Source organism: Mastigoproctus giganteus, chromosome 14 (assembly GCF_048544385.1).
Source record: "Mastigoproctus giganteus isolate SK-2022 chromosome 14, ASM4854438v1, whole genome shotgun sequence".
Lineage (NCBI taxonomy): Eukaryota > Metazoa > Arthropoda > Arachnida > Uropygi > Thelyphonidae > Mastigoproctus > Mastigoproctus giganteus.
In genome coordinates this window covers 101,803,037-101,816,973 of record NC_143588.1, presented here as the reverse complement: position 1 = coordinate 101,816,973, position 13,937 = coordinate 101,803,037, and the positions used below count along the sequence as shown (strand labels likewise).

General features: G+C 36.0%; 1 protein-coding gene across 1 annotated transcript in view; it reads left to right on the top strand.

Moving 5' to 3' along the window:
- The window catches only part of LOC150075450 (uncharacterized), a 286,845-nt gene that overhangs the window by 260,860 nt on the left and 12,048 nt on the right, over positions 1–13,937 (top strand). The window contains exons 35-36 of the mRNA XM_090388490.1: positions 3,514–3,808; positions 9,111–9,348. Coding sequence (XP_090244616.1) covers positions 3,514–3,808; positions 9,111–9,348 — 533 coding nt within the window. The remainder of the gene's footprint in view (positions 1–3,513; positions 3,809–9,110; positions 9,349–13,937) is intronic.

Genomic DNA, 13,937 nt, shown 5'->3' with positions numbered 1-13,937 from the left:
ACTTCACCACATCAATCCTACAACCATCCTTCCTAAACTTGGATGAATACCATTAACATTCATCTTACTCAATCCATTTTTTAGGTGCCTCTGTAGCCAGGTGGGAAGGAGCAGCAGTGCGTAGCACACGCTTCTTGATTAGACCGGGGTTTGAGCCTGTCACCACCAAATACGGAGGATGCGGAAAGGTCAGGGAATGACCACCGCATTTCCCGGAGCAATATGGCCTTAGTTGCTAATGCTCCTAAAAACCAAATAACAAACAACAAAGAAACTCAATCCATCCACAGGTGCCTCTCAAGACACTGCAATTTGAAGAACTGAAGCCTTTATAGGTAAGAGCACCCTTTTCTTCCCTTCACAAATCTGGTTGCCCTTCTCTGCACCTGTTCCAGCAGGTCTACATCCTTCCTAAGGTGAGACCTCCAGACCTATATACCATACTCAAGATGTGGCCTAACCATGGCCTTATACAAAGGGATAATAATCTTATCCTTGCTAGCAATGTCTCTGTATATCATTGGCAAAACCCCCATGAGCTGTCCTGGCAGCATGTTTGCACTGGTCAAAGAATTTCATGTCTGACTGCACAGTTATCCCCAGGTATTTTTTATTCTCAACTACCATGTGTGTAGTACACACAGTTGATAAATTACTTTGGGGTTACTACTACTACCCATGTGCAGTCAGTACCTTTCATTTGTCAATGTTATAACTTCAACTGCCATTTCTCAGCCCATTGACCCAATTTTCCTAGATCTTGTTGCAGTGGCATACTGTCATTACTGCCATTAACCACTCTGCCAACCTTTGTATCATTTGCAAATTTTGACATTAAGCCTAATATATCTTCATCTATATCATTGATAAATATTAGCATTAGTTCAGCCATATGATGCAAGAAAGCAAGCTTATACAGCATCAGCCAAAAAAAAAAAAAAAAAAAACCTCCTTCCCATTTCACCCATCTGGTCACTCCAAATTTTTATCTAGTTCAGCCTTAATTTTATTTAACCTATCAACTTCAACAACAACAGATGGAAGTCTGTTCCAGCAATCAACTACCCGCTGGCTAAAGGCAAACTTCTGCACATCTATTCTGCAACTGTCTTTCCTCAATTTGAATCTGTGTCCCCTCAGGTTCGTAATCTGAGCAAGTGGAAGTATTCCATCAGCATTGAGCCTGCTCAAACCATACACCTTGATCAGATCACCTCGCAGGTGCCTAGTCTCTAGATGCTGCAACTTGCAGAACTTAAGCCTTTATTCATAAGTGCACTCCTTTGTTCCTCTCACCAATCTTGTTGCCCTTCTCTGTACTCATTTTAACAACTCTACATCCTTTCTAAAATGAGGCCTCCAGACCTGCACACAATACTCATGGTGTGGCCTGACCATTGCCTTATACAAAGGGATAATCACCTCCTTGTCTCTACTAGCAAATTTCCTATATATCATTAACAAACCTCCATGACCTGCTCTGGCAGCCCATCTGCACTGCTCAGAGAACTTCATGTCTGACTGCACAATTACCCCCCAGGTCTTTTTCACTCTCCATCTCCCCGAGTATAGTACCACGGAGTTGGTACATTTCTCTTTGGTTATTGCTACCCATATGGAGATTTGCATTTGTCAATGTTAAACTTCAGTTGCTACTTCTCAGCCCATATTGAAAATAATAATAGACCCAGTACTGAATCCCTGAAAATTCCACTAATAACATTAATCCACAAAGAGCAGTGTCCATTGATTACCACTGTCTGTATTCTTCTGCTGAACCATCCCTTTATCCATAGTAGCAACTTGCCTTTAATGCCACACTACTCCACTTTGTACAGCAGTCTATGGAAGTTAGTAACATCTATTTAGAGATGGTGGTAAGCTGGACAAGGAAGGGAAAAAGGAATGCAACACTGAATCCTAACACCATTAAAGATTGCCAAAAACTGATGTTGGTGGACTATTAGCTGGTGGAGAGCACAATGGAAGACTGTCCACTTCTATATCCGATGAGAACATTAAGGTGGTACAAACATTTTTCACAAAGCCCTAAGAAATACCTAAGAATTTTGAATAGATTGAGCAAGCTCAGTGTTGATGGGATTCTTTCTCTTGCCCAGACTACACATACGAGGGGGCACAAATTCAAATTGAGGAAGGACGGTTGCAGAATAGATGTTGGAAATTTGCCTTTAGCCAGTGGATGGTTGATTGATTGCTGGAATAAATTTTCATCTGTTGTGGAAGTTGATAGCTTAAATAAATTCAAGGTAGGAATGAATAGATGAAATAGGAATGTCTTCTTTTTTTTTTTTTCTTGGTTGATGCTGCATAAGCTTGCCTTCTTGCATAATTTGCCACTACTAATGCTAAAATTAATTAGAGCATGTGTGTGTGAATGATGCCGAATTTATGCGCAAAACTGGTCTAACTTAACCATTCTGTAAAAAATAATTTTTAAAGCAGAACTAATGTATAATTCATGGATACACTATGGAAACTTTATCAAGACTGTGATTGATTGATGAGGTTTGCCAAAATCATGCTTGGTTGGCTGAAGCACTAGCAAGACCTTTTAAAGAATGCTATATTGTCACGAAAAGCCAGTTTTCATGTCGGAAACTTTTTAACCAACGCAACCATTACTGAGGAACACCTGTCCCAATCGATGATTGATAGAATGAAATATGACAGAATTTTCAGCATCTTATATTTTATAAGATACAGTGAATTCAGAGAGATACTTTATTATGCTTCAAAATTTTGTTTTTCCTGAAGACATGCATTGCCCAAATGCACAGGAAATGATCTTTATGCAGGATGGTACTCCAGCACATTTTAATATTCCTGTGCAAAACTGTAATGATGTAATTTCCCTAATAGATGGATTGGTAGACATGGGCCATCAGAGTAGCCTACAAGGAATGCTAAATCGATCTCAGTGGATTTTTTCTTTTGAGCCTGTGTCAAATAAAAAGTTTATCAGAGAAATTCGAGAACTGTTGAACTGGAGGAAATTATCATGGAAGTGACTGGGCAGTATTCTTATGGACATTCTTTTATGTTCAGTAGGGGATGTAACAATAAAAATGAGAAAGTCTGTTGATAGTGCTGGTGTCTATGCTAATATTGAATTTGTGTAAAATGGCATAAAAATGTATAACAAACATTTCTTGGTTAAATCTTTTGTGTCCAACGGTTCCTTTTAAAAATAGGAGTGATTTCCAAATAAACTAGTGATTTATTTTTATAAATCTGATATTATATTACTTGGAATATTTATTATCTATTAAATTTAATGATTAGTGTGAATAGGAGCCCTTTCCTTGGCTTTACATTTAACTTATATTTAAGATTTTTTTCTTATTATTTCTATGATGATTTTATTTATGATTAAACTTATGTAAAATTATAAAACAATAAATATTTATTTATTTTTTCCCTTGTGGTCTCATAAAAGTTCATACCAAAGCTGTCAATAATAGAGAATATCAATATATTTTGTATTTTCAGCTTCCAGATGGCACGATCACAAACAGTTTAGCAAATCTTGCTGCAGCGTATGAATTAACTGGTAAAAGTGAGTGCAAAAACTTTGCAGAGAGGTTTATACCAACTTGGCCAGATGATGCAAAGTTTGACTGTTCATCTCTGACTTCAACACAATGTACTCACTCATTAAATGTGCACAATGCTTTTAAAGAAGCTTGTTTATGGGATAAGAACAGAGGAGATGATAAATGTTACAGTCTTGTTGGTATGGCTGCATACTGCTATTACCAGGGTATTAAAACCAGGACAGAATGTGGTAAGTAATTCAATTACAATTTGAGGTACTTGCATAAAATCTTCATAACTAATTATAACTAGTTAAAACTTATAATAAGGTTTATTTTTTTATTCAGATATTATGAGCTTAAATGAAGAACTATGCTAATTACAGAATTTATTGATTTTTCTTTAATATGCATAAAAATTACTAGACATGGACATTTTGGACCTTTTGGAACTGCTTTAGTTCTTTCTTCAGTAGTAAAAATCTGCCTAACAATTGTTTTGGTAAAATAATATGTGATTCATAATGAGCCCCATCCAGTGGTAAATTGGCTTAGAATAATTAAAGGAAACAAATCAGTATTATGCTGTAAATTTCTGTAAATCCTTAATCAGACCAACAAGAAAAGAGAACACCACTCTGGGAGTATAAAGACAATAGGATATTGATTTGTTTCCTTTGTTTGTGGTGAAGTTCAGCTTATCAACATATCCACTGAAAAAAGATAAAAATAATTCCAAAACATCTGGGAGGTTTTATGTATTAAGTAAAAATTAATAAAAATTGTTTTGCTACAATGTAAGGAAGTGTACTTCTTCAATTAAAATTATATAATTACTTTTATTGTTTCCACACAAATTTCATAATTGAAATATATTATGCCCTCCAGCTTTTACAATTTTATAATAATTTTTCCTTTTTTATGAATTTCAGTCCATTTTTTTATGCTTTTCAGGTATGCATTTTTGTTGCTTTGCCAATACAGACCTATTGAGCATACTAAAGACATGATCAGTGTAATTATGTGCACAGATAATATTTAGTATGATAAATAAATCAACAGGTTAGCTGCACATGTTAATATCTTTTCAAACGTTGATAAACTGAATTAGGGATATATTCTTAGAGTATTAAATAAGGACTTATGATGTGCTACCTTCAATATTTCTGAAATGTTTTCTGCTTATTCCAGAAAAGGGTGGATAAGTTGGGTGCCCACCATGATCTGTTTTTTGAGAAAACCAACAATATCACCTAGCTATTGTAACCCTTGAAATAAATGCAAGCCAATGAGATAGCCTAAACCAGGCATTGGAGAGGAATCTGAAGGCAGATTGACCGGGGGGGGGTGAACAAGAACTTGGCGAGATCTCAGTTCAGGAAAAGTGATGATAAAACTGACTTGCCCTGAAATGTTTTAGTGAATCTTCAGTTTTTGAGATGGCAAGACACTGTGAATGTAGCTTGTAAGGGAAGTTGGTCTGAATCAAAGAAAATTGGTAGATTATTTTGGTGAAAAAAAGTAACCTGGATGTTAGTAAAGATTCTGTCAAGCCTCACAGCACATATAGTATTACAAGTATATAACTTAAGGAGGTAAATGATAGAATAGTGATTGATTGCATATTGTTCTGAAGATCCTGTATGACATCAAAAATTGCAGTTAATTGAGACTTTTTCTGCACAGTAAAATAAGCAGGAAATGAAGAGCAATCTAGAAATTTTGATGGCATTCTACCTAAGATTACCAGGCTAGATAAGTGTGTGGCTGTATCAGTAGGAAGTGAATAGGTAAGGTTAAAGTCACTAACACAAATTAGGATGGCAGATGGTTTGCTATAAAGATTAACCTCAGGTTAATCTTTATAGCTACAAAAACAGGTGTGCCACAAATATGGATGCAGATGGCTAGTGATTTAAGCTGGGTTCAATATCTAGGAGAAGCACAGTGTTGATTATGAATTTCCAACATTCTTGCACATAGTGACAGCAGATATAGTATTACAAGTGTATAACTTGAGGTAAATGATAGGATAGTGATTGATTGCATATTGTTCTGAAGAAGATTCTGTATGACATCAAAAATTGCAGTTAATTGAGACTTTTTCTGCACAGTAAAATAAGAAGGAAATGAAGAGCATTCTAGAAATTTTGATGGCATTCTACCTATTTAGAAGGCTATTAATTTTTTTTATTATTTTAATTTATTGTGGTAAAGTGTTGGTATGATAAAAATGAGAAAATAATTACATTAGCAAATCATAGTTACTCGTGAAGAAAAAGAAGATTTTAAAATCGGCTTTGGGAAATTTTAAATGTTAATATACCATACTGATGTGGTTGTCCTTGTGAGAATAAAAATGAATCTATCATATAATAAAAGTTGACTCAATTGGATGCCCACACATATAGAAATATATGTACATAAAATAAGATAAATTAGAAATATATGTGTGTGTCAGTATATCATGGCATTCAATTGAGTCAACTTTTATTATAAATAGTACTTAAAAATCATTTTTAAGTATTATTTCAGAATTTATAAATATTTTACTCTGCCTATGGAAAACATTTTTAAACTGAGGCTTTCTAATTGCTTAACATTCATTAAACTCATTACAAGTTGGAAGAATGAGCTCCTTTGGAGTTTAGACATAAGGTCACATTTACAATAAGACAGAGCAACAGTCCACTAAGTATTTCAGAACTGTTCACAACCATCAGAACTTAACGCTTAAATGGTCGATAATTGAATATGTCACTTCCATTATATCAAAATGTTTATACTAAAAAGGTTTTAGCACTGAAAGCCTCTGACTATGGAAAATTCACTAATCGAACAAGTTAGTGCATAGTATCATTTTAGTTCATAGTAAATCACTGAAATAGATGAAATGGCATAATTTTTGTTATATCTCATATTGTGAATGCTTTCACAACACGTTGCTCTGTTATTGAACTACCTTCGACAGTGGATTCTCGAATAGGCAACACTTCGCCAGCAGATTCTCGGTGGTGGTGGTATCTGCCAAGAATATTTAACACTAGCCTTCTTCGGTGGCAAAGGTAGTGCAATATCAGGGCAACTCGTTGTGAAGGCATTCACAATACGAGATGTAAAAAACAATGCAATTTCACCTACTTTGGTGGTTTACTATGAAGAACTAAAATGATGCTATGCACTAACTTCGATTACCAAAATGTTTATATTGTTTCATATTTTTTTAATATAAAAATAAAGAATTTCTATATTTAAAAAAATGTATTAAGTGGGAAAACATCATTATAATAATATAATGATGTTTAAGCTTGAGGCTTTAGCCCATTTAGGGCTAAAGCCTCAAGCTGCGAGCAAGTTTAGACTATGTATATATTAATATATACATTAATACAAAGGGTACTAGGAAAGTTTTGCAATACAGCTTTGTTTATTTAATTTTTTCAAAGTAATTTCCTCTACATTCAATACACCTCTCCATCCTCCGAAACCAATCTTTAAACCAGTTCTGCCAAGTTTCACTAGGGAGTAAAGCACACTCGTTGTCCCAAGCCCGTAGAAGGTCCTCATCACTGGAAAACCGCCTCCCTTTTAGCTTCATTTTCACATGCGGGAACAGTGCAAAGTCGCAGGGAGCAAGGTCTGGACTGTAGGGAGGGTGCTCGAGAAGTTTCAGTCCTGTCGTGGTCAAATATTCAGTGCAGGCTTTGGCGCGGTGAGCTGGAGCATTTTCGTGATGGAGGTACCAGGTGTCCATTCTTGACTTTGGCCGCAGGTTCTTCATAGATCCAATGACTTTAGTCAGGCATTGTTCAGTATATCACTTAGCTGTGACTGTCTTCTGCGTGTCCAAAATGACACGTTCCACAATTCCACTCGATTTGAAAAATACAGCTATCATTTTCTTCTTTACAGATCGGGATTTTCTGACAATTACGGGTGTGTCGTCATCATCAAAGACCCAAACTTTGTTTTGAGCCTTGGTCGGCAGATCGTAATAGTACAGCCAAGTCTCGTCACCTGTCACGATGTTGTTCACATACCGAGATTGTCCCTTATCAAACTTTTTTAACATCTCCCGGCACCAAGTCACACGTCGTGTCATCTGCTCTTCAGTCAGTTGATGCGGCACCCAGAGAGAACAAAGTTTCTTCACATGCAAATGATCTTGCAGAATCGAACGAATTGCTGGTGCATTTAGGCCCAAAGTATCTCTATCTGTTGGTAGGTCACTCGCCTGTTTTCGTCAAGCATTTTCCTCACAGCAGTAACGTTTTCCTCCGTAACTGACGTTCGTGGCCTTCCCGGCCTCTCAGAATCATTGAGAGTGAAATTTCCCCTTTGGAATTCTCTATACCACCTGAATATCGTTGTACGATGTGGACAATCATCATCTAGTGCAAGAGTCATTTCTTCTAAGCACTGGTCTATGGTTAAACCACGCACGAAATTATACCGCAAAACTGTCCTTATCTCATTTCGTGACCACGATGCCATCGCAAGCACTTTACACTCTCACTACTAATGAATAACTGAGCCCATCGACTTGGCGCGGCGGCTACTATGCACGTATGAACATGTCTCAACATGCAGCAACAAGCAGCTTCCTGTGATTCATTGTTGCGTCATATTGCAAAACTTTCCTAGTACCCTTTGTATATACATAGTCTATAATGACGTTTAATAATAATTATACTATAATAATTTTAATCATGTATAATTATTATAATAATATTATTATAATAATAATATTATTATTAGTATAATTATTATAATAATATAATAATATATAATTATTATAATAATTATACATCCCAAATAAAAAGTACAATGATTGTACTTTTTATGTGGGAAAGTTTTTACCCGGGAAACTTCTTATGTGGGAAAATATATACACATACACAGCCTAAAAGTATTTTGTTTATCACTGATAATTATTAAAAGTGGGAATCTTGTAGGAACGTTGTGCTAAAGAGTTAGATTCTTTCTTTCAGAAATAAACATTCTTATTTCCTAGAAATGTGCATTGTTCATTCAAATATCAAGATCATAATGTTTGGTGGAACCTGAAGCATATAGATAATGTCACTAATATTGTTCATTGCTCAGTGAAAATGAAAGGTAGTGAGTAATGGAGCATGCCTATTTATCACATTCCCTTACCCATGACAGAAATTGCCTTGCTTACCTTGTGGAGCTTGAAATTTAAGTTTGGCACCTTTTGCTAGAAAATTTAATATATTAAATATTGTTTATGTTCTACTCGATATGAAAGCTAAAGGTAAGCATTTATTATCTTTCATGGTTAGCGAAAAAGTGAAAATAATTGAAGGACAAGAAAAAATTGGAAATCAATGTTGCTGGTAGATAAATTCAGATAAATTTTATTATTTATTTTTTTTTCCATGTTTTAAAAAATGGGGTGTATGGTTTATTTAAGGAGGGTGCAGAGTATTTGAGAAAATACAGTAATTAATTTGAGCAGTTTGGTAAAAGCTTGATATAGTTTTAATTCAACTAATTTAAATAATAAATTAATTATTTAATTTGCTGTAGGACTCAACAGGCGGAAAAAGTCAGAAATTGGCCAAAAGTTAGAAGTCGTGATGATCATTGACCAGGATTCCTCAATGCATTCTGGCAAGAACAATAAAATTGTAAAAGGTTTGGAAAACATCGTGGATTCCCTTGAAAATATTTTCCGTAGTAATGGCTATGAGAGTATCACTTACAGTCTTGTAGGATATGGAGGAAAAGAAGTTTACAGTTCACCTCATATTCATACTATTGCAGAGTTAGTATGAATTAAAATATAAAAATAACAACTTAATAAAATTGCTTCATATAGCTAATTTTAAAAATAATGGTTACATTTAAGGGATGTAATGTTTTTATTTTTGGATAAAGTATTCTCAACATATAATCCAATATTATCTTGGTTGATTATTATTATATTTTTATCATTGCATACCAAGAATAATCATATGTGTATATCATTTGATGATATGGATTAAAGTAACTTTGCAAACATCTCAAGAGTTATTGTTTGTTGCCACACAAACAATATTGGCAAGACATGTCAAGCATACAGATGTTTCAAAATGAATAGGAAGCTAATGCTAGGAAAACAAGCTTAAATAACTTCAAGTGGTGTGTGTGTCAGGGTAGTAAACTATACAAAAGCATTTAACTGTGTTTACAGTAATGTCAGGATTTTTGTCTATAAAATGAGTGAATTCGAACTCCTAATTATGACAACTAATGCTGAAATAATAGAGTTAATGGAAACATAGTGTTTCCCTTAGCTCTATTTTTCCAAAAATAGGGGAGAATTTTGTTATAGTATGTACAATGTATTTAGGAAGTATAGAAATAGAAAGGGTAGCAGAATCATAATAGAAAGAAGCTTAAGCATGACAAAGATTTTTGCAGATTCAAAAGTTGCACATGCGAGTATAGCATCTGTGTGGAGTAAATTAGTTGGAAGCAAAGCTACAGAGTGAACATAATCTACAAACCAGAAACCTATGCAGTGAACCTCTACATACACACAGAATTGGAAGGCAAGGTTAGCATTAGCAGAGGCATATGAGGCTTATACAGCATCAGCCAAAAAAAAAAAAAAGCCCTTCTAATTTCATCCATCCATTTGCTCCAAAAGTTTGTCCAGTCCTTCCTTGAATTTATGACAACTTAAGCTATCAACTTCCACAATGACAGATGGAAGTTTGTTTCAACTGTCCGCTGACTAAAGGCAAAGTTCTGCACATCTATTCTACAACTGCCTTTCCTCTATTTGAGTTTATGCAACCTCAGATTTGTAATCTGAGGAAGAGGAAAAATCCCATCAGCATTGAGCCTGTTCAAACCATTCAAGACCTTATACACTCCAATCAGATCACCTTGCAGGTACCTAGTCTCAAGATGCAGAACTTAATCCTTCCTTGGCAAGAGTACCCCTTTGTTTCCCCTCGCCAATCTTGTTGCCTTCTCTCTCATTCTAGCAACTCTACATCCTTCCTAAAATGAGGCCTCCAGACCTGTACACAGTACTCAAGGTGTGGCCTGACCATTGCCTCACACAAAGGGATAATTACCTCCTGCTAGAAAAATTCCTGTATGTCATTGACAAGACCCCATGAGCTGCTCTGGCAGCCTTTCTGCACTGCTCAGAAAACTTCATATCTGACTGCACAATTACCCCTAGGTCTTTCATTCTCCACTACCCTGAGTGTAGTACCATACAGTTGGTACATTTCTTTGGTGTTACTGTTACCCATATGCAGTACAGGCTAGCCTCGATTAACACGATTAATTCGTCCCGTGAGCGCATTGCGCAAAACGGAAACGTGTTAATCAAATATAATAATCAATAGGAAAAATTATAATTGGTCCTTGACCTTTAGAAATGTCCATAAGGAATTTTAAAAATGCCTTTTAAATAACTTTTTTACTGTCATGTAAAAGATAATGAAAATAATTATGGAATTAAATGTTTATTGCATAAAACGGCAGTTCCCAAACTGTGCGCCGCAGAATATTTTAAATTTTCAAGGGAAACACAGTGATACTTGACATTTGTTGGACACCGTGCGAACTACTAGCTCAAGGTAGTTCACAGTTTCAACATTTCTTATTAAGTTGTTTGGATCTAACTACTAAAGGGAACTGTTAGGTCTGGGTGCACCATGAAAAAATTACTGACACTAAGGGCGCCGTGAACCGACAAAGTTTGGGAACCTCTGACATAAAATACACAATGAAGAAATGACTGTTGCAGAAATATTTGAAGTGTTGACTTTCTCTTTTCATCAATCAATTTCCGATAGCCGACAACAATCTTCTCTGGGCCCTGGCGAAATAAATATCGCAGAGAACCTCAAACCTTTTGTTTAAGGTTTGAGGTTCTCTGCGATATGAAAGATTTCATCTAGTTCTTTTACCGTTATCTCCTTTGCGGTAACATTTTCATCTGGCTCATTTAAAAATTAGAATTTTTTATTCTAATTAGAATTTTAATTCTAATAGAAAATTAGAATTCTAAAAATTAGAATTTTTAAATGCAAGTCTGCATTGACTTTATTAGCGGGAGACAAACAAGTAACACGTTTTCTTCCGATGGTTGATGGAACACACCGAGGCGGGTAGCAGGCAAACGTTTGTTTATTGCCCGTCCGACATGCCGTAAGCTTGACGCGCGGTAAGCTTAATGCGAGAATCAAATCTTTTTCAACTATCACATAAAAAAAAAAAAAAAAAAAAAGATTGCGTTAACTGGAAATTTGCATTGTACAAAGTGAAAAGTGGTATAATTTATTCAAATAGCAGTAACTGAAAAACGCGTTAATCGAACTCGTGTTATGCGAGGCCTGGCTGTACTTTGAATTTGTTAATTAAACTTTGGTTGCCACTTCTCAGCCCATCTGCACAACTTTTCTAGATCCTGTTGCAATAGCATACTATTATTGTCACCCTGCCAACCTTTGTGTCATCTGTATTGGACATTAAGCCTGATATACTTTCATCAATATCATTGATAAATATACAAAGCAACAATGGGCCCAACACCAAACCCTTGCGGGACTCCACTAATAACATTAGTCCACGAGGAGCAGTGTTCCTTGATTACCATTCTTTTATCCATTGTAGCATCATGGTGATTGAATTTCTTACCAAGGAAGAAGTGATGCCTATTGAAATCCATGTGTCTCAAAAATGTTTATGATGGTAATACTGTAGACATGAGTACAGTTAGGCATTGGATAAGACTGCTCCAATTTGTACAGTAGTTTTTCATGTGCAATGGTATAAAACCCTTTTCTGAAATCCAAGTACATGATATCAAAATTATTTTTTTGCATCCAGTTCCTTTGTGACCACGTCATATTATCCAATCAAATTGGTCAAACAAGACTTTCCCTTAACAAACCCATGCTGTATCTGAATTATTACTACAGTCATGTCTAGGTGATCCTGCAATGCTTCTTTAAGCAGGGATGCCATTATTTTCCCCAGAACTGAAGTTAAATTAACAGGTCTGTAATTACTCTTGTCACCCTTAGATTCCCCCTTTGTGAATTGAGGATACATTTGCACATCTCCAGTCTGTGGGGGACCTCTCTTGAGTTCAAGGATGTTCTCATGAGTATGGCTAAGGGTTGGCTTACTTCCTTTGCCACCTTCTTTAATATAACTGGATAGATCCCATCCACTCCAGGTGCCGTTCTTATGTTTACCTTTAACAATTTCTCCTCCACTTTGCTCTCAGTTATTACAAAATCTTTTAGCTGCCTGTTAGGGTTCAATAAGTTTCTGTTCTCCACTTCCCTACAGAATTCCTCATGTGTGAATGTAGATTCAAAATATTCATTAAGTTTGTCAGCTATCTGTGCAGGATCATCAACACTCAAACCATCAATATCAATTGGGCCAATCTGATTATCCCATTCCTTCTACAGTTTACATGAGTAAAGAAGTCTTTGCTGTTTTTCTTTGCATCCTTTGCTAAAGATTTCTTGTAATCTGCCTTCACTTGCCTAACCTCCTTTGTTACTTGATTACAGACTAGCTTGTATCTACCACAGGCTTCTCTGTTGCCTTATGCATTCCATGCACATGCATTTTTCTTCTCTGACAGGAGTCTTGTTAGTTCATCTGACATCCATTTAGGCCTAAACCTTGAATAGTATTTCTTAGTTGGCATGAAAAGCCTAGTAGCTTCCAAGATTAAATCCTTGAATGCTTCTGATTTAGAATTGTCTTATTATGAGTGATTTTGTTTTGTTCCTTATTGTTTGCAGCAAGTGGGAGAAAAATTCATTATGGAGAACAAAAGTTTTAAATAAACTAGCTGATTATTATTTGTATCAGCACATTAGGGAAAGTACTAGGTCCAAAAATATCCATACCTGATGAGCCAAATGAATCATAATGCTGCCAGTACAGAAACCAGTGCAGACTGATCACAGAGTTCTGAATTGGATGTTGTTGTTATTTGGTTTTTAGGAGCATTAGCAACTAAGGTAGGCGCCTCCTTAGGCAGGTGGGAAGGAGCAGCAGTGCGTAGCACACGCTTCTTGATTAGACCGGGGTTTGAGCCCGTCACCACCAAATATGGAGGATGCAGAAAGGTCAGGGAATGACCACCGCATATCCCGGAGCAATATGGCCTTAGTTGCTAATGCTCCTAAAAAACAAATAACAAACAAGCAACTAAGGCCATATTGCTCCGGGTATATGCGGTGGCCATTCCCTGACCTTTCCACATCCTCCGTATTTGGTGGCTCATGGGCTCGAACTAATCACTTGAACCCTGGTCAAATCAGCGTGTGCTATGCACTGCTGCTCCTGCCCACCTGGCTACGGAGGCGGCCTGAATTGGAT